At 36.4% G+C, this 24474-nt stretch overlaps 1 protein-coding gene across 44 annotated transcripts in view; it reads left to right on the top strand.

The window, feature by feature from the left end:
• The window catches only part of SORBS2 (sorbin and SH3 domain containing 2), a 200903-nt gene that overhangs the window by 124487 nt on the left and 51942 nt on the right, over window positions 1-24474 (top strand). For 34 of the 44 annotated variants that reach the window (XM_081045425.1, XM_081045411.1, XM_081045407.1 and 31 more), the window contains 6 exons: window positions 3668-3806; window positions 7201-7361; window positions 12058-12124; window positions 12823-12867; window positions 15113-15302; window positions 19886-20000. In XM_081045425.1, coding sequence (XP_080901551.1) covers window positions 3713-3806; window positions 7201-7361; window positions 12058-12124; window positions 12823-12867; window positions 15113-15302; window positions 19886-20000 — 672 coding nt within the window. In that variant the 5' untranslated portion in view covers window positions 3668-3712. The remainder of the gene's footprint in view (window positions 1-3667; window positions 3807-7200; window positions 7362-12057; window positions 12125-12822; window positions 12868-15112; window positions 15303-19885; window positions 20001-24474) is intronic. The other 10 variants (XM_081045423.1, XM_081045436.1, XM_081045431.1 and 7 more) reach the window with 1 other exon arrangement.

Raw genomic sequence — 24474 nt, 5'->3', positions numbered from 1 at the left:
GCCTTGGAAGTATTAAACCTTTTCTTTCTCCTTTGGTTTCCTTCTCCTTTACCTAAGAATAAAACCCCAACAGTAGTTCTAACCAATTAGGGTATGTTCTAACTATCATCCATGGCTGGTTTTCTTTTTCACTTCATTTTCACACATAGGTACTACCATTTGCACTACTAGGATATTTTAAAGTTCAGTTATTTTAGTGTCTTATAGTGAAATCTAGAAAGAGAATCAATAGGTGCAAAGGAAACAAAATTCCCTTTCCATTTAGTTGTTTTTAATTTGATCAGTCTTTATTATATCTGTAAGTCAGGGAAAAAAAACTAAGACACTTACAGGGAGGGGACAGTAAGTATGCTACAAAGATTTTTCTAGTGAAGGGAAAACTAATTCTGCTGACTAACAGACAACCTGATAGCATTTCACTATCACGAGGACGAAAACTTCTGAGGAAAAAAATCCCATTATGCCAATACTGTCAAGTGCTCATCCAAAATTATAGTGCAGTGCTATATGAAAACTGCTCTTATCTCCAAAAAAAAAAACAACAAAAACTTATTACATCTCTTTTCTTTCATGTTTTTTCTGTACTGTATAGTTGGCACCTAATTCTCTCAATGTATTTCCTTAGAGTGCTTGCAATTAAAACTGATGCTTTGCCTTCTCTGCCACATTAAAAAAAAAAAGAGAGAGAAATGTTTTATTAATCAGATAATTTGTGTCACCTATTATTTTTTCCTCAAACTCAGCTTGGAACCAGAATTTAACTGCTGGTGTGCTGGAGGTAAAAGCTTCAGACACACAGACAAACCACACCAGCAGCTTCTTCTTTGCGTCCTTGTGTGGTACCTTTTAACCAAAACACTTTTTCGCCAGATGGAGGCTCCAGTCCAGCATTGCTTACCTGCCCCCACCTGCTGACTTTGGGCCTTCACACTGGCACAGACCTCTGACCCTTTCACAGTTTGTACAAACCCCGCCTTCTTGCTCCTGGCCACCTTGTCCAGGGTAAGACCACAGGCTCTCTCACTAGACTCGTCCTGCTCCTCCCCAGCCATCCCAGATGAGCTGCAGATAGCTGACTCTGACACCACTGACCATTCTGAAACAACTTCCCCAACCTCGGGTCAGAGGTCTGCCATGACCGAAGGCACCATCTTAGCCACCCGGGCTGCCCTGCATATAATTATCATTCCTTCCTTTGATGCCATCATTTTTTAAACAGATCTGCCAAGACCAAAAGGACTGATTTCTTGTCAGACATCTCATTTTGCTGCTGAGCATTTTTATTCGCATAGGTACTGATTATTAGTAAACCGATTTTATACAGTCTATCAGGGAAATTCATGATAGTCATCCTCATAGGCCTACTTTGAGCTGAAAAAGTCAGTTTTATTCTCTTCATTTCAGAGTCGCTTATGTTTATACTGTGTTGCTCTAGTTAATGAGTTGTACAGTGATTTGCCTTAATAAGAAGTATTCTCAGAAATTTAAATAAGCATACATATAACATTCAGATGATTAGATCATAGAGAAAGTAAAATTTTTTGAAAATTTAGGTCCTGGTAGATAACAGTTTACCTCAGAGATTCATATGAATGTGTCCTGTATGAATAGTTTATATATCCTTTTTTTCTCACATACACAATTACTGACAGCATGACGCTAACTCTTCCTGCTCCCCCTTCACTAACACCTACATCTTTTGAGCCCATCTGTCTCATAGGAGTCAATGATGTAAATTATCTACACTGCAGAAATTAAGCCCTATGGTTTTTGGGAATTATTTTTCTTGAGCCATTCCAGTATAGAAATTTATGAATGTATAAATTTATGCACATATAAAACACTTATTGTTTTATATATCAATTAATTTATCTTCCATTTAGAGAAACATATATTTCCCATATATATTATATCATTTAAATATGTCCATATGACAAGCAGTTGCTAATAAATGACTTATGAATGCCTAACGTGCTGAATAATTTTATGGCACAGATTTTCAGCTGAATATAAAGTATAGATACGGACTTCAATTTGAAAGACTTATCTTTTTAGACAAAAATGGGAATTTTTTTCTAAAAATTGATTTTATAATGAAGTTTTAAATAAGCACTGTCATAGACAAAATAGGATTTGGGGCAACTTTCCAAAGTTTAGGAACATAGTAACATGATTGTTTTTAATAAGAAAAATCTCCTGTTTTTAACAATAATTGTAACACATTATAACAATAGTATTAAAATTATATTTATGAAGATCAGCCAACCTTGATTTGGGCAAGGAGGCAAAAATATTCTCAAATAACTCATCAAAGGTAAATAAGGACTCTGAAGCATTTGATAAGCCAGTGCCTCACACTTAATTGAATGTCCACTGTTCTTCAGGTAGAAGAGCCTGAAGATATGGGTGCTTCTGATATGAGAGTGATTTCTGTAACAGCTTAGAGAAGTACTTAATCAATAAACACAACCATCGTAATGAAATGTTTATTGACTTTAGGACAGATGTGGTATGGTTATAAAGTAATGAAATTAGGTTTATGCTAGGTCATTGGACAACATACCTGTTTTAAAGTGAAAAATCATGGAAATATGCAGTTAAGTGTGCATGTATGTTTGTTTCCAGCCTGTATAATAGAAGTTTATTTTGTTTGAAAATAAGTAGAAAAAGTTCACAAATCCTGGTTCATTATCTGTGTGCACATGTGTTTCTGTGCATTCAGCTGTAAGGCCATTTTAACTAAATATTTACTAATGTTTTGTTTCATTCGCATGCTTTATGTAATCTCCACAGTGCTCAGTGCTATGTTGTGGATAGATAGGCATGCTTCATAGTGGCGATCTCCACCTCTGTGAACTAAGCTGATTAATTTAATTAGAATATGCATCTATTGAATATGTACTGTGTTATTAGCACCAAGCCGCATGTTATAAAAATACGTATATAAAAAAGCATATCTATGACTATCTCCAACAAGAAGCTTGAAAGACCATTGGGGATATAAAGTACTCATATATAAAGCAATCAAAACAATAAATTATTAAGAAACCAAACAGAGGCCCATAAATTGCTAAGTAAAATTGGAGGAGGGAGAATGCTGTGGTTTAATGTGTCTTTTTGATTCTTCTAGAATAGATTGCTTTATGATGTATAAATCCAAACAGCCATGTTCCTTATACCAATCACCTTGCCCTGGAAACATTTATTCACCAGAGGATATCCCTGACTAAGTCTGAGAACCAATTCCTTTCCTCAAGGCAAAGAACATTCATTTTGAATCCACATACAGAGCAGTGTGATAGAGTTCTGACTACTTAACTCAAGACTATAAGAACAAATTTGCCCTTCACACTTATGTTCTACTGACTCCCACTGACACCTTTTGGTATCTCTGTTGGCAGAATGGCATGCCCGCTAGTCAGCTGCTTCCATTCTTCTTAATTACCTCCTGTGCCCTCTGACATCTAAGAGAGTGATTTTCAGAAATAAAATAAAGAGAAGACACAGAAGATATATAACCTGTCCCTCTAGGCATCAATTTTCAAAGTAAATAAAAACTTGACAGATGATTACTGTCATTTGAATGGAAGTCTTCTATGGTCACATAAAGGAATAATGTTTACAGCAGACAGTGTGCTTTAATGAAATGTCTTTACACTTTTCTCAGAGCCAGATAACCGTGAATGGAAACTCTGGAGGTGCTGTGAGTCCAATGAGTTACTATCAAAGGCCGTTTTCCCCTTCAGCCTACTCTCTGCCAGGCTCCCTCAATTCAAGTATTATCATGCAGCATGGCCGGTCACTTGGTAAGTCATTTAATCGTCATGGTTTTCATGACAATTTCAATATAGTAAGTACAAACCACATGAGAAAAACTTAAAGCATCAGTCATTTTTCAAAAAGGAGGATGAAACATTTTGCACTTCACTTTTTAATTATTCTCTTAGAGGAGGAATTAGGAACTGCATGGATTCAACATTGGAGAAAGTAAGCACCCCGCTATTCTAAGACGATGACTGCTTCTATTCCAAGATGATGAAGGCTATTAGATATTAAGTGTGGCGGTGTAGCAAGAAAGAAATGGGCAGTTAGGGAGAGGAGAGTGCACATCACCCGAACAGTCACAGTGCATTTCCATGGATGGCAAATACTATCCATGTTCTAAGTAGCCCTTCATTTGTGAAAGAGCTTTCATTATAGAAAATTCTTTTAGTATACATAAAGAAGAATTGCTTAACAGTTAAAACTGTCTAATAAGGGGACAGGCTACCTCATGAAGTAGTAAATACTAAACCACTGCCTCACAAAGTAGTAAACTACTATTCATAGTGAAGCCAGAAGACCATCAGCCAGGGATGTGAGTTCCTTTAAATGATGATTCCAGAATTTCATGGAGACATAATTCTTAATCCTTTGGGAATTAAGAATTAGATGAAAGATATAGCTCTCTTCCAGAAACAAAAAGAACATTTGAACATTCATAAAAAATGTTAAGCACATAATTTCATGGGGCTCATGTACTCTTTGACGCTTCCTGGAAAAGAAACTGTACTATATAATGATAGAAACAATATTACGTGGCAAAATATACTTCGAGAATAATGCAATAAATATTTCTTAGTTTCTAAAAAATGTTAAAAAACCAAACAAACCCAAAACATTAAAAAATAAACAGACTAAATCAAACCAATCTGAATTCAAGCTGTAAAAAGTTTCATGATGTTGAACAATTGGAAGGCTTGCAGAGCAGCAAGAAGCAGAGAAGAAGTCAGAGGACCACATGACCACAGCACACCTCTCACAAAAGTAGGAGAGGACCCATCTGGCCACCACCAATCAACAACAGAGAGAAAGAAACTGGAACATAGGGCTTTAACTCCCATTTCCTCTTTACCAGCAGGCAGTACTCCCTTTTCCCCAACAGAGTGCACTGAAAGAACATGATGTTATTAGTTTACCCAGTGACATTCAGCATGTGCATTGTGGAACTCAACTTCTGTGTCAACAAAACCTCCATAACTATAACGCTTCCATGTAGCCTTGGGACTCATTAGAGTAAAGACTAAATATGCTTGTGCCTTCTCTAATGCTGCTTCTGGGATCATCTGTGAATCTTATAATGATGTCCTTTCAGAGTAGAAAAAAGTAGAATGTACTTTTGCCAAAATATTGCCCTTAAAAAAATCAGTCCATGGTGTGGTATTATAACGGGAGCCTATTATATCTAGATTTTTTTTTACAGAGCTATGCATCGTCACACATCTGTAGTAAAACTCGACAAATTATTCTAGCAGTAATATTTTCCCAAATGATCATCAATTATTATTTGACTCTGTGTTCCCCTTGCCTTTCAATTTTGTCCCTCCCACACCAACCAACAAAATATATAACTACTTGAATGTAGATAGGCTTTTTTATCAGAACATATCAATGGGTAGATTGTTACATGTCAACTATACTACATGGAAAGAAATTCCCTATATACACATTGAACAAATTCTAGTTGGCCAGTGCTGAGATAGGTCCTGAGCAGAATATACAAATCTGTCCTGCCATAGAGGAACTTTATATGTAGTTGAAGACGAAAGACTACAAATGTGAGAGTTAGTGGACCATATAAGAGCGTAATAAAAGGCTAATTTATGTAAGCTATTAAGTTCATAGACTCTGAAGACAGAGTTAATACTGTTGGCTTAGGTTGGGACTTTGTACATATTAGGTGCTTAAAAACATTGTTGTTTGATATAAATACGAGCATCATGGTTGCCCTCTTTGTGATTAAATGGAAAATCAGAGTCAAATATTACATTGTGTCTGACTTTGGAGTTGCTTGGGAAGGATATTAATTACTTTTACATACAAAGGCACATAAAGTGTTTTAGTCCTAGCCTTATTCATTTTTCATCAGAAATGAATTGAAAATGCTTTTCTGTTGTAAACCAAATTGGAAATAGTCCTAATAATAGTAATAGCAGTTGTAAATGTTAAAACAGATTTTAGCTTTCAGGGGTCTTATCTCTTCAGAATGAGTTAAATTTTTTAAATCTTGATTATGAAGTTTTATATAAATTTGCTACAAAAACAGTCATATCTTTTGAGATACATACATATATCTCATATATACATATACATATAATCAATCACTGCCACCCTGAAATATTCACACTTTTCCATATCCACATAAAAAGAGAACTTTCTGAGTGACAGGTCTGACAAACCGTGGCAAAGATCATTTTTAGTCACCAAAAATTTGAAATTTATTGTAAAAAAAAACCCCAGAAAATTGTATTATCAATACCATATGGATAGTAATACTGTTGATTTTCATAAATATCTGTGAACTAAGAGTAAATGGAATATATAGTACAAATCACATGAGTAAAAGAACCACACTAAGTCCTCTCTGTTTCTTAAGAAATTAAACTAAAAGTTAATAAAGATGGCATGAAGATAGGAGGAGCATGATAAAACTCATCTAATTTATGTGCTTAGGGCAATTTTTGTACTCAAGGGGCAAAAAGTCATGGGTTTTGGTACTTCAAAGTAAAAGTAAAGATATGGCCATCATGGCTACTTAAATAAAAATTAATACTAATAATTTTAAATCACTTATTTACCCCTAAGCCTTCACATCCAGGCATATGTTTGGATGTGAAGATTTCTTAATGCAATTATTGTTTCCACTTTATTTTTATAAAATTGCTGTCATAGACTCAACAGTCATAACTTTCGTCCCAAGAGTACATTTCAGTACTTTAAATAACAGTAGCCAGCAGTTTCACAAAAATAATATTAATGTAAACTATGACCTGACGGAAATTACTAAACTTGTCTCTGTTTCTGCCCCCTCACCTATAAAACGGATCCCCTTCACCCCAAGATTACTAGAGGGATGAGATGAGATAATGCATATAAAGTGCCTTCTTACAGTGGCTGCCCCACAGTCACAGGGTCTTCCAACAAATGTTATTCTTCCCTCACCCTCTTTCATAAAATGGTGAGGGTCTTCTTGTTAAAAGTTTATTCAATATACATCTCCATGTTGACAATGAGTGGCTCAAATGTAAGGTAAATGAGTTAAAAGAGGTGGCAATGGAAACACAGACTATGTCACAGTTGGCGTAAATATACAAGAGGCACCATTAATTTATGATTCCTTGTGCATCCAATACATTATATTTCACCACATTTTCTCCACAGATTCCACAGAGACATATCCCCAGCATGCACAATCCCTGGATGGCTCTATACCGCTATACAGATCCTCAGAGGAAGAGAAGAGAGTGACAGTCATCAAAGCCCCACATTACCCGGGGATCGGGCCTGTGGACGAATCCGGGATCCCCACGGCCATTAGAACGGTAGGACATACCAGTGTGCACATCACAGCTCCGGGGCTGTGCACACACTATCCAAAGAATGGTTTGTCCGTGGCTTGCTGCATTCCTATGGTCTTACATAATGAGGATTGCCCTCTGTGCCGTCTGATTTCTCATGAATATTCTGCTGTTTGACAGAGGAACACTGTCACTTGGAGATAATCACAGCATCTGTTTTTCCATTTTAATTAAAAATCATGAAAATTGTGATTTTGTTAAGTGATAAAAGTATGTTTTGTTTTACCTTTAACCAAAGAGTGTTAGGGCACTAGACAGGAAAGAGAAGGAAGGAGAAAATGTGCATTCGGTGGCTGCATTGAATTCCCGATAAACCAGTGATTTGTTTCTCGAACTGGATGTGTGTTAACACTAGGAGATGCGGAGCTGTGACTTGGGAGTTGGGACGTGAGATGATTGGAGTGAAGAGAGTTAATGTCATGAGAAGGAAAATCTGAAGAAAAATACACATTTTAGGGTCCCTCTTCAGCTGTGCCTGCTGAGAGCTCTCCAGATGATAAGTGAAAGTGTTTGGATTGTTTTTTTTTTAGTCTTTAAACTCTGCCAAAACATTGCTCAGTGTGTCAGGGCAGCCCCTTCTGGCAAAGCTCAGCAGTAGCAGAGGCGGCTATTGAGAGTTTGGGCAGGCAGCTGCTTGCTGACCCAGTCCACTTGAAGAGAAGGTTTGTGCTAGCCGCAAGAAGGAGGACTTGGGAACCAAGATGAGAGCAGCAGCAGCACCTTTGCAGGTGAAAGTGAGTGTGTGTGTGTTGGGGCGGGTGAGAATGGAGCTCAGGCTGCGAACACTTGTCTGCAAAATCCACATACCTGGCTGGGATGTTGCCAAGAGCTACTATCCTGGAATGCAAACCTGGGGGACCAACAGCAGTAGTGGATAGAGGAAAGGAATGAGAAAGAGATCAGAAAAAAGCAGTGGCACGATTGGAAACACCCAAGGAGAACTAAAGACAACGTGTGGGGGGTTTCTTTTCTTTGAATTTGCATTTATTATATGGGGATTCGGTGTTCTATATACAGAGAAAAGAGTTAACAATTGATTACTCCAAGCATCAGTAGTAGAAATGAAAGCTATAAAGTAAATTTGTATAGCTCTTGCTCTGGGTTTTATACTCGTTAGATTCTGAGAACGTTGAATGTGACTAATTACAAAGTCCTGAAAAATCTATGTTGGAACTGATGATTGTCCTATTTAAGTGATAGAAAAAGTTCAGGAATCATGACTTACATTCTCAATCTTATGATGAGTACATGTTTCTGGTGACAGTGTTTTGTCATTTGTTTCCCTTTTAAGATTTCTGACTCAAATGGTTCAATTTGAATTTTTTAAAATAATGTAGAATACAGTGTCAGACAGGTATAGTGTCACAGGTTTTGCTTCATTGACCTTTGAAGCATGGTATGTACACAAATTAGGAGATCCTTAATTCTATGTAGTTATAGATTCTGTCTAAAAAGAATTTATCTGAGACCTCTGGTATGTTTTTAAGTGTATTTTTAAATCAACAAATGATATATAAAAATGAACATGCAAAGCTGAACCTTTTTATAATCCATAAAACATAATTCTCTTAAATAGCAAGGCCTTGCTCATTAGTTTTTAAATAGAAAAAAAAAGCTGAGATGTAAATAGTCAAAATCAAGTAATATTAAGATGTTTATATTGTTTATCTACTGCCAAATCAAAAGCATATTTAGATATGCATAAGCAAACACATATACTAAACACTAGTTTCCTTCCTGCAAAATAGAAAATGAAATATAAGCAACCCAGCAGTTCCTTATAAGGAACCATAATTTTTATATACAATTGTGCTCCTATTTAGGCTTTTAAAACTCTACAAAGAAGGTATAGGTCTGAGAAGACTCTTATTCACATTTCCTATTTCCCAGCCTTGCCAAGCTCATCCCAAGTATAGCTGTGTTTATAAATGTCGAGTCAGGCCATCTCTGAGCCACTGCAGGCCAAGAATCTCCAAGGTTGTTTTTCTTTCTCATCCGCGTAGAAAGTAATGATTATCAGACTCAAATTGCTTCACATGGACTCTCTGATGAGTGTATACAACAAAAGGAGTCCTGTCTCAATGTATCATGTTATAGTCTCATTTTAGACAACCAGCATATACTGAGGAAACAATTTTGTAAAGTAACCCAGAAACTCTAGAAAACCAAGAGTCAACAAATGTACCTTTGACTTATTTGAGCGAAGGGAAGCAGTTCCCCAGACTGCCTTCTCTCATGTGACCTGGGACATCTGTGTTAGCCTTTTACTGCCAGTCTTATTAGCTACAACAACAAAAACCGCTAAGGTTCAGATCCCGTGAGATCATCTAATTACAGGCAGCTAGTTAAGTAAAATACAGGACTCTTTTTTCCTAGTTCAAATACAATGCCATTTGAGCATTTCAAAACTGGCAAGGAGAAAAAAAAAACAAGAATAGAATAACTATATACCGGTGTGTAAAAAATAAGGCCTTTTCTTTTTCTGGAAATATTTGCATGTTTAATCAGTGTTGAGCTCTGATGTTCTGTAAAGTGTCACAATGCAAAAATTCAGGTATATTCAGCAAAGGTTGTAGAAAACAACTGCATAGTGAATTACTAGTAGTTACTGTCTGTGTAAAACAAGTCCGGAGAACACACAGAAGTAGATGTCCTCAAATTTGGGTAGACTTATATTGACTTAATTTTAGTATTAGCCATAACAACTTCCATGATGGCATTTATAAAAGGAATTTCAAATGCTTAGAGAACTTCTTTTAGAAAGGGACACAGGGTTTTAGTATTCCCTTTTACTAGTCTCCTATTCCCTGTTGCCAACTGACTGGGCATTTCTGGCATCTCTGTGCTCACCATATAAAGCTAGCAGATGGCAGAACTGTGATCCTGCCTGATATGTGCCCTCTAGCAAGGGAAGAAAAAAAATGCTGTTTGTCAAGATACATTGCCATATACAGTGATATAACTTACTTATTAGGCATCCTTGTTGCCACTGGTTGTGTCCAGGTTTGGTTGGAAAACAGTTTTGCACAAAGTTATGTCTTATTTTCTGATGCTGAATACTGTAAAGGAAATAAAGCTTACTGAAGAAAAATTGATCTCTCATGAAAATAAATGTCCCTTGAAGATACTTGTTCAGCTATTTTGTTTAAGCCAGCAAATAATAGCTAGAATCCTGCTTCTCCACTGCACCCTCTCCCAGCAGCTCCCACTATTTGAATATAAGATCAGTCAACAATCCCCTCAATTTCTCCATGGTAGAAAGAGCCATGAATAAACGTGAGGTGGTTCACAACATCAGTAGCCCTTAATGTTAATCTATATTTGTGGTGATTACCAGAATCATATTTTCGTAGAGACTAAAATAAAGATATAGCACAAAACCTTCAATTTCCACATGAAAAATGCAATGACCATATTTCTGAGATAAACATCAGGATATAAAATCGAAACCAAACCTCAGTCTAACAAGTACAAGAATATTTTTGTAGCAATCCTAACACAATATTTTATATCAAAAGAATTGTCTCAGAAAATCTGGTATATTTAGTTACTCTACACAGAATGGTTGAGCTTGCCCTAGTAGCTCTGGAAATGTCAAAATAAAGATGTTACCAAGCAAAATCTTTAATTATGATTATAAAGGTATATGTCTCCTTTCACAGGTATGCAATATCGTAGAGTTCTATCCAATAACCTGGATTCATTCATTAATTCTATAAATATTTGCCATTTCCTACAGTTATTATTTCTTGAACATTTTTTATATACCTAGGGTTGTTTTTTTTTTGTATACATCGCCTCATTCAATTCCCATAACAGTCCTATGATGTGGGTATAATTGTTTCATTTTTCAGAGGCGAAAGCTGGAGCTCTACAAAGTTACCTAACTTGCTGCAATTCATATTGCTAAAAAACAGTAATTAAAGGAACGAATACTTGAATATAGGTTGATCTGACATTAATGTCATATTTCCATGACAGCCCACTATTTCTATCATGTCAAAAGCCTGGGCTGCATACGGAGGAGCTTCTATTCTCAAGGAATTTACAATTTAAAAGGCAAATGTTCCGTACATTTTATTATCATGTTAAAAATTTTTGAAACGATATCTACATTTTTAGATTTGTTCTCAGACTCTGGATTGTGTTTATTATTTTAGTAACTTAGACTAGAAAATATCAAGTTACTATCTCTCTAAATTGATCAGAATACAATTTTAGTCAAAAATATTCCCTAGTTAATTCTAAAATTAATGTCTGGAACAGAACACTCACTAAAATGTTTTAAAGATAATGATAATTATCACCAAAAGGAGTGAGGCAAACTATTACAACACTATAACTTTTATTCAGTGAATTTTGTATAAGTATGTTTGTGCAAATATTAACTGTCCAGTGCTGGGCACAGCTGTGATTTGGGAATAATAAAACCGTAATATATAATGTTCCAATTCAGCCTAAATGCAACAAGGGGTAATATATTTACAAACTGTATGCATTACTGGATAAATTACTGGTACTGTCATCATGAAATAGATTTTTTTTTTATCACAGAACAGAAATTTGCTATTAAAAAATATAAAATATAGAAAGAAAAAAACATTGAGGAACAATGTTTATTTGGAGCAGTTTTGTAACTACTGAACATTTTCTTTTACAGACAGTTGACAGACCAAAGGACTGGTACAAGACAATGTTTAAGCAAATTCACATGGTGCACAAGCCAGGTATGTATGTTGGTCTGTGTTCTGATCAGGTCCTTGTGGGTTGAAGGACGTATATGTATACTCTCCTTTCATATAGCTCTGGTTCATGCAAAATGTCAAGACCCTAGAAAACGTCATGGCCCTCACTCATTTCAACATCCTTCCTTACATCAGCCTTCAAATCACAGATACCTGTTCTCCTGCTCCACACAGATCTGCCACGAAGCCTCTTATAAGGTGACCTTGAAGGGGTGCCAGGTGCTCTGGTCTCTTTCCTTCGTCCTTCCTGATCCACAGTCTAAACCGGTGTGGCACGTTGTCTGCTTAGACAGATTCATTATTCCTCTGTCCACATATGTCTCCTCCTAATCCAGAGAGGGAGCATAGGTAGGTCTCATTGACTTGACAAGAGATATTGAAAGCACTTACGAAAGGGAATTAATGATACAAAAGAGAAGGCTGCCTGAGGAAATGAGGTCAAGGACTGACCTTGTATGTTGCGAAGAGGGCAGCAGAGCAAATACGTTACAGATAAGAGGTCAAACTGCAGAGGCCCAGCAAAAAAAACAATATTTGGGGGAAAAAAATTAAATGGTATTATGAACTCGGCAAAATACATTGGTTTTCTAAATTTCTGTTGTTTCTCTGAAGTTCTGCTGTCTTATTATGATATGGTGACCAAATGTGTATTGCCATAATATTTATGTTTCGTTTTCTAGATGATGACACAGACATGTATAATACTCCTTATACATATAATGCAGGTAGGATGGGTTTCCTTTGCTCGCAATGAATATTTTACGCCCTGCATTGCTTGAAAGAACTTCACAATCACTTTTTTTACCACTCTGTTTGAGTGCATGTCTTCAGTTTATGCAATCTGGAGGATGCTTTTTTTTTTTTCCTTTTCTCAGAGCATGCATAACAAAAGGATTGATCTTTTCTCATGGAAATGAGAACTAATACTGTTTTATCTCATTCATTCCCACTGTTAGTTTATTCTCAGCTTCAGGAATGTTTGAACCAAAGTGTGAAGGCCAGCCTGAAAGAACATACTGTAACAGGGGTACAAAATAAGATAAAGATCTTCTTTTATCAGTGGAGAGAGTGATTACCATTGCGTAAGATCTTTCAGATACACTTCACAAAAACAAGTCAAGCAAAGTATTTTGTGACCTTGTCCATGCTTTTGCTGCAAAATGCAACCATTCATTGAAGAAGTTTTTAAAATCCCACTTTGCCGGGCCACTTTTCTGACTCAGAGTTGCCAATAGTCCTAATAGACTGACTTCAATTCCAGGCATTTCTACTTGTATTTGAGTGCGTTCATATCTTGTGAAGTGGCTGCAGGCTGGATGGAATGAGGAAACCCCTAAAAAATCTTTCTCATCATCGCTTTCTCCTAGATGTCACATCAGGGCATCCCACACAAGGCCTCCAGTCCCTGCCCGGCCTCAGGTTCCCGACTATTGAACGGTGTTTGATTTTCTTTTCTTTAGAGCAGGCTCTGAGGATCAGTCTCACTCAATTCCCATCCCCTACTCCTTAAGCAGCTGCATACTTGCTAGGGGTCCCCTTGCCAGCCTGACCTCAGAACTGCATGAGGTTCTCCCCTCCCTGACACTGGAAGGCCAGTACACAGGCGGCCTGTACACAATGAAAGACTTTATAGGCAAAAGGGAGCAAAAACAAGGAAGTTAGTTACACTAGGCAAAAAAGCAGAAGTTACACTGGGTGAAAAAGCAGATTGGTTATGGCAAGGTCACTTTCCTTTAAGGGATGGCTGGGGTCTATCAGGCAGGTGACCTAACTAGTGATTCCCGACTGACTAGTTTAAGGTTCAATTTCTGGAAGAGGCCTAATAATTAAGTAAGTCTCGGTTTGGTTTGAGGGGCTTATAAGCAACTCCATTTGGGGCCTGTTGTCTTTTAAAGAAGCTCTAAAGCTGAAGTCTGACTATAGAATGAAGGCAAAACACTGTCTCTGTTTGTCATGGCAGTTTGCATAGAACTTCAGGAGAAGCCAATGAGTGAAAACAGACTTCACTCAAAAGCCTGAGGTTTCAGGAAATTCAGAAATTTTGTAATTATTTTTAGTATTGAAGTTTTGTATCCATTAGTAGTTAGTAAATTGAACAGTAGGTACATATAGCCTTGCAGAGCTCTTCAGAGAGTTTTACCATTTAATCAGTACACAAAGTGACACAACTAGTCGCTTTCCTTTCTACTAACCCCACATCCTGCTATTCTGTCTTGTTCTTTCTGCCTCGCTCTTTTTTTAAATGCCATCTCTGCTACCCGCTTCCTCCTATCCACCCAAACCAATCCTTCAGGGTTCACATAATATCTTCTCTGGTCAATCCACCATTTCTAAAAATTCTTTAATTACTAATACATATTTTCTGCTTTTGGCCTTTATCATGTTACCAATTATTTTCAATCATACTTCTATTTGTGTCTCATCTCCAAGAAGCACTATAAGCTTACTAAGAGTTTCTGTTCCATGAGCCTTGCACAGCACATATATAACTTGCTCAATATTTTGTCTGATTGTAATTAACATGTCAATTATTATATGTAAATCAGAGCTTTTAAAGTAATAGAAGATGTTTAGAAATAGTTCTGATAAGGATTTTTAATCTTCCTCTGAAATCTTAACTATGTCATTAGTTTATTTTATCTAGGAGAAAATTTGCCAAGTACCTGTAAGTTATTCCTAGTACTAGTCTGAAAGTCTGAATAATTCCAAAATAATTGATGAAAATTGACAAGAAGATTTATAATCAATGCTTGTGTATATAATACAGAAATAACAAATTAATATATTAATAAAGACTAATAAATTAATATTAATAAATTGAAAAAGATCACACTGCCCAATGCATGCATTATGATTATGCTTATCGATTATAATTTTGGTAAAAATCATGGGCTATTTTATGGAGTACAAATAATTTAATCCTCTTTAAAAATCTTATTTGCTCCTGTTTTGTTTTGTGTTTCACAATAGGCTTGTACAACTCACCCTACAGCACTCAGTCACATCCTGCTGCAAAGACACAGACCTACAGACCCCTCTCCAAAAGCCACTCGGACAATGGCACCGATGTCTTCAAGGACACCTCCTCCCCCGCCCCTCCCCCACATGTTCCTCCTCCAGTCCCTCCACTTCGACCAAGAGATCGGTCTTCAACAGAAAAGTAAGGCATTTCCCCCCACCCAATGGCCTATATTTAGCTTAGTATAAAATATAAGGCCACTTGGCATTCAATAGAAGAACTGGTGCTTACCTTATCGAGATAGTAGATGAATAGTCATATTAGTCTTATATGTGCAATCTTAATCAATACATGTACCACACTGACCTCTACTGAGATTGTAGTAAACCCTTTCACAAGCTGGATTTATAATATTACAGTAACCTAAGTTAGACCTGACGTAACCTGGGCACAGTCTCTACTTTTTGATCAATAAATGCATATAAAAAGACAAGAAAATAGAAATAATTGACATGTACTCTCTTTGGCATAGCAGGTCAGAGACTATGCAGTTAATTTTCAGTTTCCTCAGATTTGAAATGTTAGGTCTATGGATAATTTAAAATTTCCTCTGATACACAAAAATCCTTTTTGACAGCAGGAAGGTTATTCATAAATCATAAATAAGACATTAGTTAATAAGTGTCTAACTGTGACTCATTTCCACCAGCTTTTTGATATGACACTAATTTTCATTTTCCCACTGAAATATTTTTATAGAAACTATTCTCATAAAAATAAAAATGTATAAACACACTTTTATTGTACCATTTAAAAATTAATATTATGACTAATAATAATCCTATTTATGTCACTTCTATTGAGCGTTTGCTATAAGCCAAAGAAAAGCAAGCAACTCAGCAAGCATTAGTCAAAGCACTTTTCCTGTATTGTATCATTTAATGCTGAGAACAGCCCAATGAGATACGTTTTATTTAAAAGCCATTTTAGAGGGGAAGAAACTGTGATTTAGAAATTGAAAGTAACTTGCTCAACTCATACAGTTAGTATGTCCAAGCCAGGATTCAAACTTAGCTCCGACTAAAGTTGTAGTGCTTGCTTCTATTCAACATAGTGCTGGAAGTTCTAGCCACAGCAATCAGACAAGAGAAAGAAATAAAAGGCATCCAAATTGGTAAGGAGGAAGTAAAATTATCATTATATGCAGATGATATGACACTATATATAGAGAACCCTAAAGACTCCACCAAGAAACTATTAGAACTGATAGATGAATTTAGTAAAGTAGCAGGATATAAAATTAATATTCGGAAATCAGTTGCATTTGTATATACCAATGATAAAATAGCAGAAGGAGAAATTAAAAAAACAATTCCATTTACAATTGCTCCAAAGACTATAAAATATCTGGGAATAAATCTAACCAAAGATGTAAAGGATCTGTACTCAGAAAATTATACAACACTGAAGAAAGAAATGAAAGAAGACATAAATAGATGGAAACACATTCCATGTTCATGGATAGGAAGAATTAATATAATTAAAATGTCCATACTGCCTAAGGCAATATACATATTCAACGCAATTCCTATCAAACTACCAACGACGTTTTTCACAGAAATAGAACATATAATCCTAAAATTTATATGGGACCATAAAAGACCCCGGATAGCCTCAGCAATCTTGAGAAATAAGAACAAAGTGGGAGGTATAACGATACCTGATTTCAAACTATACTACAAGGCTACAGTAATCAAAACAACATGGTACTGGCATAAAAATAGATACATAGATCAATGGAACAGAATAGAGAGTCCAGACATAAATCCATGCCTATATGCCCATCTAATCTACGACAATGGAAGCAAGAATGTACGATGGGGTAAAGATAGTCTGTTCAATAAGTGGTGTTGGGAAACCTGGACGGACACATGCAAGAAAATGAAGCTGGACCACCTCCTTACACCATATACAAAAACAAATTCAAAATGGCTTAAAGACTTAAATGTAAGATCTGAAACCATAAAATATCTAGAAGAAAATATAGGAAGAAACTTCATGGACATTACCCGGAGTAAGATTTTCACTGATATATCCCCTCGCGCGAGCGAAGTAAGAGAAAAAATAAACATGTGGGATTACATCAAACTAAAAAGTTTTTTCACAGCAAAGGAAACCATCAATAAAACAAAAAGGGATCCTACTGTATGGGAAAAGATATTTGCCAATGATATATCTGATAAGGGATTAATATCACAAATCTATAAAAAACTTACTCAACTCAACTCCAAAAAAACAAACAACCCAATTAAAAAATGGGCAGAGGACTTGGGGAGACATTTCTCTAAGAAGGACATACAGAAGGCAAGAAGACATATGAAGAAATGCTCAACCTCACTAACCATCAGAGAAATGCAAATAAAAACCACAATGAGATACCACCTCACTCCAGTCAAAATGGCTATTATCAATAAATCAACAAACAACAAATGCTGGCGCGGATGTGGAGAAAAGGGAACGCTAGTGCACTGTTGGTGGGACTGCAGATTAGTGCAGCCACTATGGAAAACAGTATGGAGGTATCTCAGGAATCTGAAAATGGAACTACCCTATGATCCAGTAATTCCACTCCTAGGCATCTACCCGGAGAAATCCAAAACTCCAATTCAAAAATCTGTATGCACTCCTATGTTTATTGCAGCACTTTACACAATAGCCAAGATATGGAAACAACCAAAATGCCCATCGGTAGATGACTGGATTAAGAAGCTGTGGTACATTTATACAATGGAGTATTACGCAGCCATAAAGAAGAAAGAAATCTTATCATTTGCAGCAACATGGATGGATCTAGAGAACATTATGTTAAGTGAAATAAGTCAGAAAGAGAAAGACAAGTACCATATGATCTCACTTATATATGGAATCTAAAGAAAAGACTATGTGAATGAACTAATCAGAGACAGTTTTGGGGACGCAGAGAAAAAACCGAGAGTGGTTAGATGGGTGTGTGGGAGGGGGTTGGGCATAAGGGGAAAGGTGAAGGGATTTGGAAGCAGCTGGTAACCACAAGATGGCCTCAGGGTTTTTTTGAAAATTAATTTGGGGAAGGTATTCTATAATGTTGTAAAGATTTTGTTGGGTATCCGATGGACATGCGTCCTATTTGGGAGACCACCTCAGGGATACTGTGGATACCTGATCATGGCATTGTACACCAGAAGCTAAACATTAATGAATGCCAACTATAATTTTATATATATAATGTGATGGTTCAGTGTGAGGTCGGAGGGATAGTGGATGGGGGGAGGGGGGTTCACAGTATGAGGGATATAAATGATGAACGTCTAAGTATTACCTTGTTTTGTACACCTGAAACTAATAAATAAATTAATTAATTAAAAAAATAAAATAAAAAAAAATAAAGTTGTAGTGCTTGATATATTGGCAATTAATAAATAAGGTCATAAGAATTACTCAGTATTAATACTGGTTATTAAACATCCATCTATCATATCCATCTCAACAATATTATATTCAACACCCCATTGTACCATTAAGAGTAACTGAGGATCACATAGGATATAAGATACCATGAAAATAGACACAGCATGTGTGAGCAGATTCTCATTTTAATACCAATTTCATGATGAATCATGTTTAGAAGTGTGATGTCTTAAATTTGAGAATTAATTTTCTAGTATCTGGTATCTCTGCCATAAAAAAAACAGAACCAAATTTATCTCAGATTTAAATGTGTTATTTACCCTAGGTATTTAGTAAAAGTAAATCTCATCAAGAAATATGCTAATGTCTTAAACATTTCTAGTTAGCTTCCATATACATTGTCTTATGTCCTGCTCAAAACACCCATGCTAAATACTACTCATCAATTTACTAGAAAGCCAGCACTTGCTTCTAATTCTCCTGTCTCTTAGAGCACTTATATTTCAACATGCCATGAAGTCGGAATTACATCCCATTTCATGGGTGAGAATTGCCCTCATCTATAGTCAGAAAATCCTTTGTCCTCAAAAGGTATCTTCCCCCCGGAAGCCTTCTTTAGCCCCAGCTACCTAAAAAGCTTTATTTTCCAAGCCCGTCTTTGACTGCCTCGCGAAGGAAAGTAGTTCAGAGAAAAAAGGTGATTCCAAGGTCTCCTATGGAATGGAATGGATACCTGACTCTGGTTTATCAAGGTTAACACCAAAGGAGGATCTCTCATCCCCGCAGCTTGCTCCTATGGATGATAGAAAACCCAAGTGACACTTTTGTACTTTTCACAAACTGTGATGCCATTTACAAGATAAACAAGATCAAACATGGCGTGTGCATTACTCCTGTCACTTTAAATCAAGGATGCCTGGTCACAGAGTGGTGGGGTAAACTCATATAACTTAATGGAGCATAACCACCACTTAATGGAAACAGAAACATACACAGCCGCCATTGTGTACGACTCAAGGGTTTACTAGCAGATCACTGGCTGTATATGTATAAACCCCTTGTGTCAGTTTTTGAGCCTGCAGGAAGATCATCCTTGTATAAAAATAAAAACTAAATAAAAAATAGAAGAAAACAGAATATAAAAGAAATGGCTTTCTTTAAATCATTTATATAAAACAAAATATAAATGTGGCATTTTGAGCAGATTAACTTTATATCCTGAAAGACTTTTCAAAACAATCTATACCAAAATTAACTTTGAAAACAGTGAGTGGTTATCTACAACTGTTTTAAGCGTAGAGAATTATTTTCATGTGCAATTTGTTGATTATTTCTAGGCATGACTGGGATCCTCCAGACCGAAAAGTGGACACAAGAAAATTTCGTTCTGAGCCCAGGAGTATTTTTGAATATGAACCTGGGAAGTCATCGATTCTGCAGCATGAAAGACCAGTAAGCACTTGTCATTAAACAGGATGCCAGTTTTCTAGGCTTCCTGGGTTCCCAAATAAAGCTGAATTTCATATCATTTAGCAATATTTGTCCCAAATTTAGAAATCATGTGTATTTTGTATCATGATTTGTGCATCTCGTCTCAGAATTGAAGATGCACTCTTTAATACTAGGGGTGCCAAAAAAATGTATACACATGACTTGTATTCATCTTTTCTTATCGGTGTATGTTGAGTATTACAATTTTAATATAGTTTTTTCCTTCCTTAAAATGTGTATACTTTTTTTTGGCCCCCTCTGTATATTATCCCTACTGACCAAATCTAGGACTTATATGATATAGCTGTGCCTAATCATAGTGCTGTTTAATTAAAAAAAACTGTCATAAATGTAATACTTAATTGCTAGTCTTCATTGCTAGTGAGAAAAATCATTCATTACAAATGGACCCAGGCAGTTCCATTCCTTGCCTTCCATATAGGCCTTCCCCTTTGGTTTAAGGGGAAATTTTCCAAATGCTTTTTTGAAAAATAACAAGCTGTCTTAATTGATTCTTATTAAATCTCTCTCAGGTTACCAAGCCTCAAGCTTCCTGACTGATTGTCAATCTAATGGATCAAGATTATGTTTCACTTTGTAGTATTTTTTTTCCAATTATTTACTTTAATTATATGCAAACAAAAAGATATATAAACTGGAAAATAACCATTTGCTTTCCCAAAGTGCAGTTTAACAAAGGGGTTATTCCTTGGCCTTCTTTGTTTTTATGTCTCCAGTCCTGCTTTCTGAGTCCTTTGCTTTCCCTCCTTGATCAGTGACCTCAGGATCTCTTTAAAACTATAATTCCTCTGCATCTTTACAAAAATCTGCTTTTGGAGAAACAACTGAGGTCATTTGCAATTTACTCTCGGACATGTCTTAAAATAATTTTAGGTGTCAGTGAACAAGAAAGAGAGTTTTCTTTGTTAAATCCTTTAAATATCCAAGAAACCACATTATCACATATAATGCAAGGCCAGGCCTGGAATTTGATTGGTAACCCTTGCCTCACCACACCCAATATGAGTGTCCTTAGTTTAGTTTTGGAAACCCTATATTTATGGTTATGTTCTTGAGAAACATGTTCAGAAAACTTATAATCACATAATTCAGACATGGTAATTTATCTAAGCCTTCTTTACCTTCCTTCAAATAACTCATATCTTTTAGAGTAACAGAACTTTAACGGAAAAATTGAAAGAGAAAAGGAACATCACTGATTTGCAGGTTCCATTGCAAATGTATAACCCTTTTACCAGGTTGTATGATCGAATATCTTGATACTCTGTAATTTCTAGGATGAGAATTGAGTGAACTATGACATCACCATTGCATTAAATTGAAAATAGCAAAATAGATTTGCAAAATAATGAGTCTCAGATTTAAATGTAAATAACAAAACTTTAATGATCATTCTAACAATGTATGAGGCTCTTAGGATGATGACTGCGGCAATTGTATTGGAATGCTTTGGTAGCTGTGGTGCCAGGAAACAGGATTGATTTTTAGAAGCTTTCCTATCAGAATATTTCTATTATTTACTCACTCAGCAAAATGTACTGTACACCCACTATGTGCCAGACATTGTACTAGGTGCTAGGGGCACAATAGTGAACGAGACACAGTTTCTACCTCGAGGAACTTCGAGTCCGTCATTTAATGGATGTGCAGAGCTAGAGCTGCATTTGTGTGACATAGACCACCGCCTAACTGGTTGAAGTGGTGGCACACCTGAAGATTCCTTTTGCCCTCTCAAGAGCTCGTTCACAGGCCCTGTCATTGTGACTGAAATTCCCACATTATTCATGTCTTTGGGTTAAAGCTTTGAAGGCTCCTAGTTTTAAAACAGCAATAATAATAATAATAATAATTAATAATAATAATAATAATAATAATAATAGCAATAACAGTAGTTGTAAATCTTTATTGAGCATTTACTATGTGCCAGGACCTGTAACTAGTAATTTATGCCTCATCTCATGGAATGATCCCAAGAACCCTATGCAGTAGATATATGGAATTCCCATTTTGCAGATGAAGAGACTGAGGCACACATTCAGTAACTTTGTCCAGGGTCACATAGCTGGTGGGTGTTGGAACTAAGCCTGGAGATGAGGAGATTTTTAGAAGCTTTCCTATCAGAATATTTCTATTATATATATATATATATATATATATATATATATATATATATATATATATATATATATATAAAGTGCACTTAATCCCACTATGCGGCGACATCACCAGGATTAGCTGAGTAGGAAGCACATGTAGCTAGTAGTCATTTTTACCTTAGTTTATTTGATTATTTATTTTGCAGTATAAGTTATTTATTTGCTAATTTGTAATAAATTAGTGTACTTGATTTAGTTAACCAGGAACCTGGGCCCTGAGTAGTTAAGACATATGAGTAAGACCAGTATGCTTAACTAGTTCTAATAGAAAAATCTGGAGTATGGGTATTGCTGGAGATTCGGGTATGGATGAGTACAAGAAAAGAGCAGTGGGGGAACCTACTGAGTACATACTCAGAAGGAAATGAGAATGGGTATCTTATGAAGAAATGGCAAGAACCAAACACTTTTATCCCTTCTAAACAATTTTGCTGAGGACCAGTCTTACACAAAATGATTTGAGCTAGCTCTCTGTATCATTTTGGCCAGGCTTTTTATTATAGAACTAGGCAATTGGCTTTTTATTATAGAACTAGGCGATTACCTTTTTGGTGGTGGTGGTGGTGTTTGCCCTTTGGTGGGCTTTTTTCTGTTTTGTTTTGTTTTTTTGGAGAGGCAATCAGAATGAATTCAGGGTTAAGTGCACAGTCATGTTGCAGAGACTGGCTGTATATTGATACAGTTTACATAAGATTCTGGAATGTCTTGAAAACCCAAGCTATAGAGGACAAATGGCAGGTTTGCTAAATGAGAGTGATGTAGGAGCGAATGGACAACACTTAAGGATTTCAGGGTGGTCTAAATGCACTCTCGCGTCATTTTGCTCCAAGATGGTTTGTGAGCATTCCTTTGCTCTTTCCATATTTAATTTTTGTAAATTATACACAATACAGAGGTCGTTTTCTGTTGCTCTTTTCAATTCTTAGATGACTCCATCCTCTGACCAGTTTTCCCAAATGCCATCTTGGATTCCCCTCTTCCCCACTGATCTCAAAGTCCTCTCCTCAGGAGAACTGCCACTGCCTCTCCTCTCCTCTACTCCACAGTTGTCCATGGCCTGTATTACAATGACAGCCACCTACCTGATCACTGTCCTAATTCTCCAATCTTTATGAAATCTTTATAAAATCTCTTGCTCAAAACTTACTTCTGGCTCTCAAGTGTCCTTAGAGCAAAATCAAAATTCCTTAATATACTTTACAAAATACCTTGTGATTTGGCTCCTGCCGAGCTTTCCTGCCTCACTCACTCTGTTCCAGTTGTACAGAGACCTTTCCATTCCTTCCTTATTAGAGCTTTGCATGGGCTGTTCCCTCCACCAGGAAAGCTCTGTCCACCACCTCTCCCTTCACCTGGAAAAGCCTCATCTCACTTCCCCCGGGGCACCATCTCGGACTCCTCAACAAGTGTAGAGCTCCCCCTGCTGTCCGCTCTCCAGCTGCATTTCCCCCTCACCACACTGAATTGTAATGGCCTGTTTGCTTGTGTCCCTCACTAGACTTTAAGCTCCGTGAAGGCAGGGACCATGTCTAGTGCACCAGTTGTATCCCCAGCACCTAGCACAATGCCTGGCACATGGTAGGTGTTCAGTGAATATTCATTGAATGAATAAGCGAATGAATGAACATAGGTTTGACCCTTGCAGTGAGTGGGTAGAATTGGTGAGACTGAATCCCTGTTCTGTTGCTAATCTACAAAGTCTACACATTTCTAGTGCCAAAAAGCACAGTGGGTCTCCATCAAAGTACACACGAGGGATTCGACACACTGCTATTAGTAACTGTGGTTCACTAACTGAATAAAAATCCTTCCCCAGATTCTGTGCAAAAGCATCTCCTTTCTCTGTACAAATCAGTGGAATATGTGTTTATGTTCTTTACCATGAAAGTAAAAGTGAATGCAGTTTTTAGAAGTGCATAGATATTCATTTGACTATAAGCTTGCAAGTTTTGATTAAATGGGCTTAATGTTTGATCTAGAAAAATAATTTGCAATCACCACAAATTTCTCTTTAACTGACTTGAACCACAATTTATTCCATGAAACAATCATACAAATTCTCGCAACTTTATATCCCATCTGGATTGGATATGTTTATAGGTAAGCCACATTAAAAGAAAATAAATTCAAATAAAGCATTTATTTAGGACCTCTCTATACTTGAATCAACAGAAAATGATATGAAGATGGTACCTGTCTCTGTTATAACTAATCCAGCACATAATGATAAAAGCAGAAAGAAACAATCATTGAAAACA

Source organism: Rhinolophus hipposideros (genome assembly GCF_964194185.1).
Source record: "Rhinolophus hipposideros genome assembly, chromosome: 4".
NCBI lineage: Eukaryota > Metazoa > Chordata > Mammalia > Chiroptera > Rhinolophidae > Rhinolophus > Rhinolophus hipposideros.
This window is presented reverse-complemented; position numbering and strand designations above follow the sequence as displayed.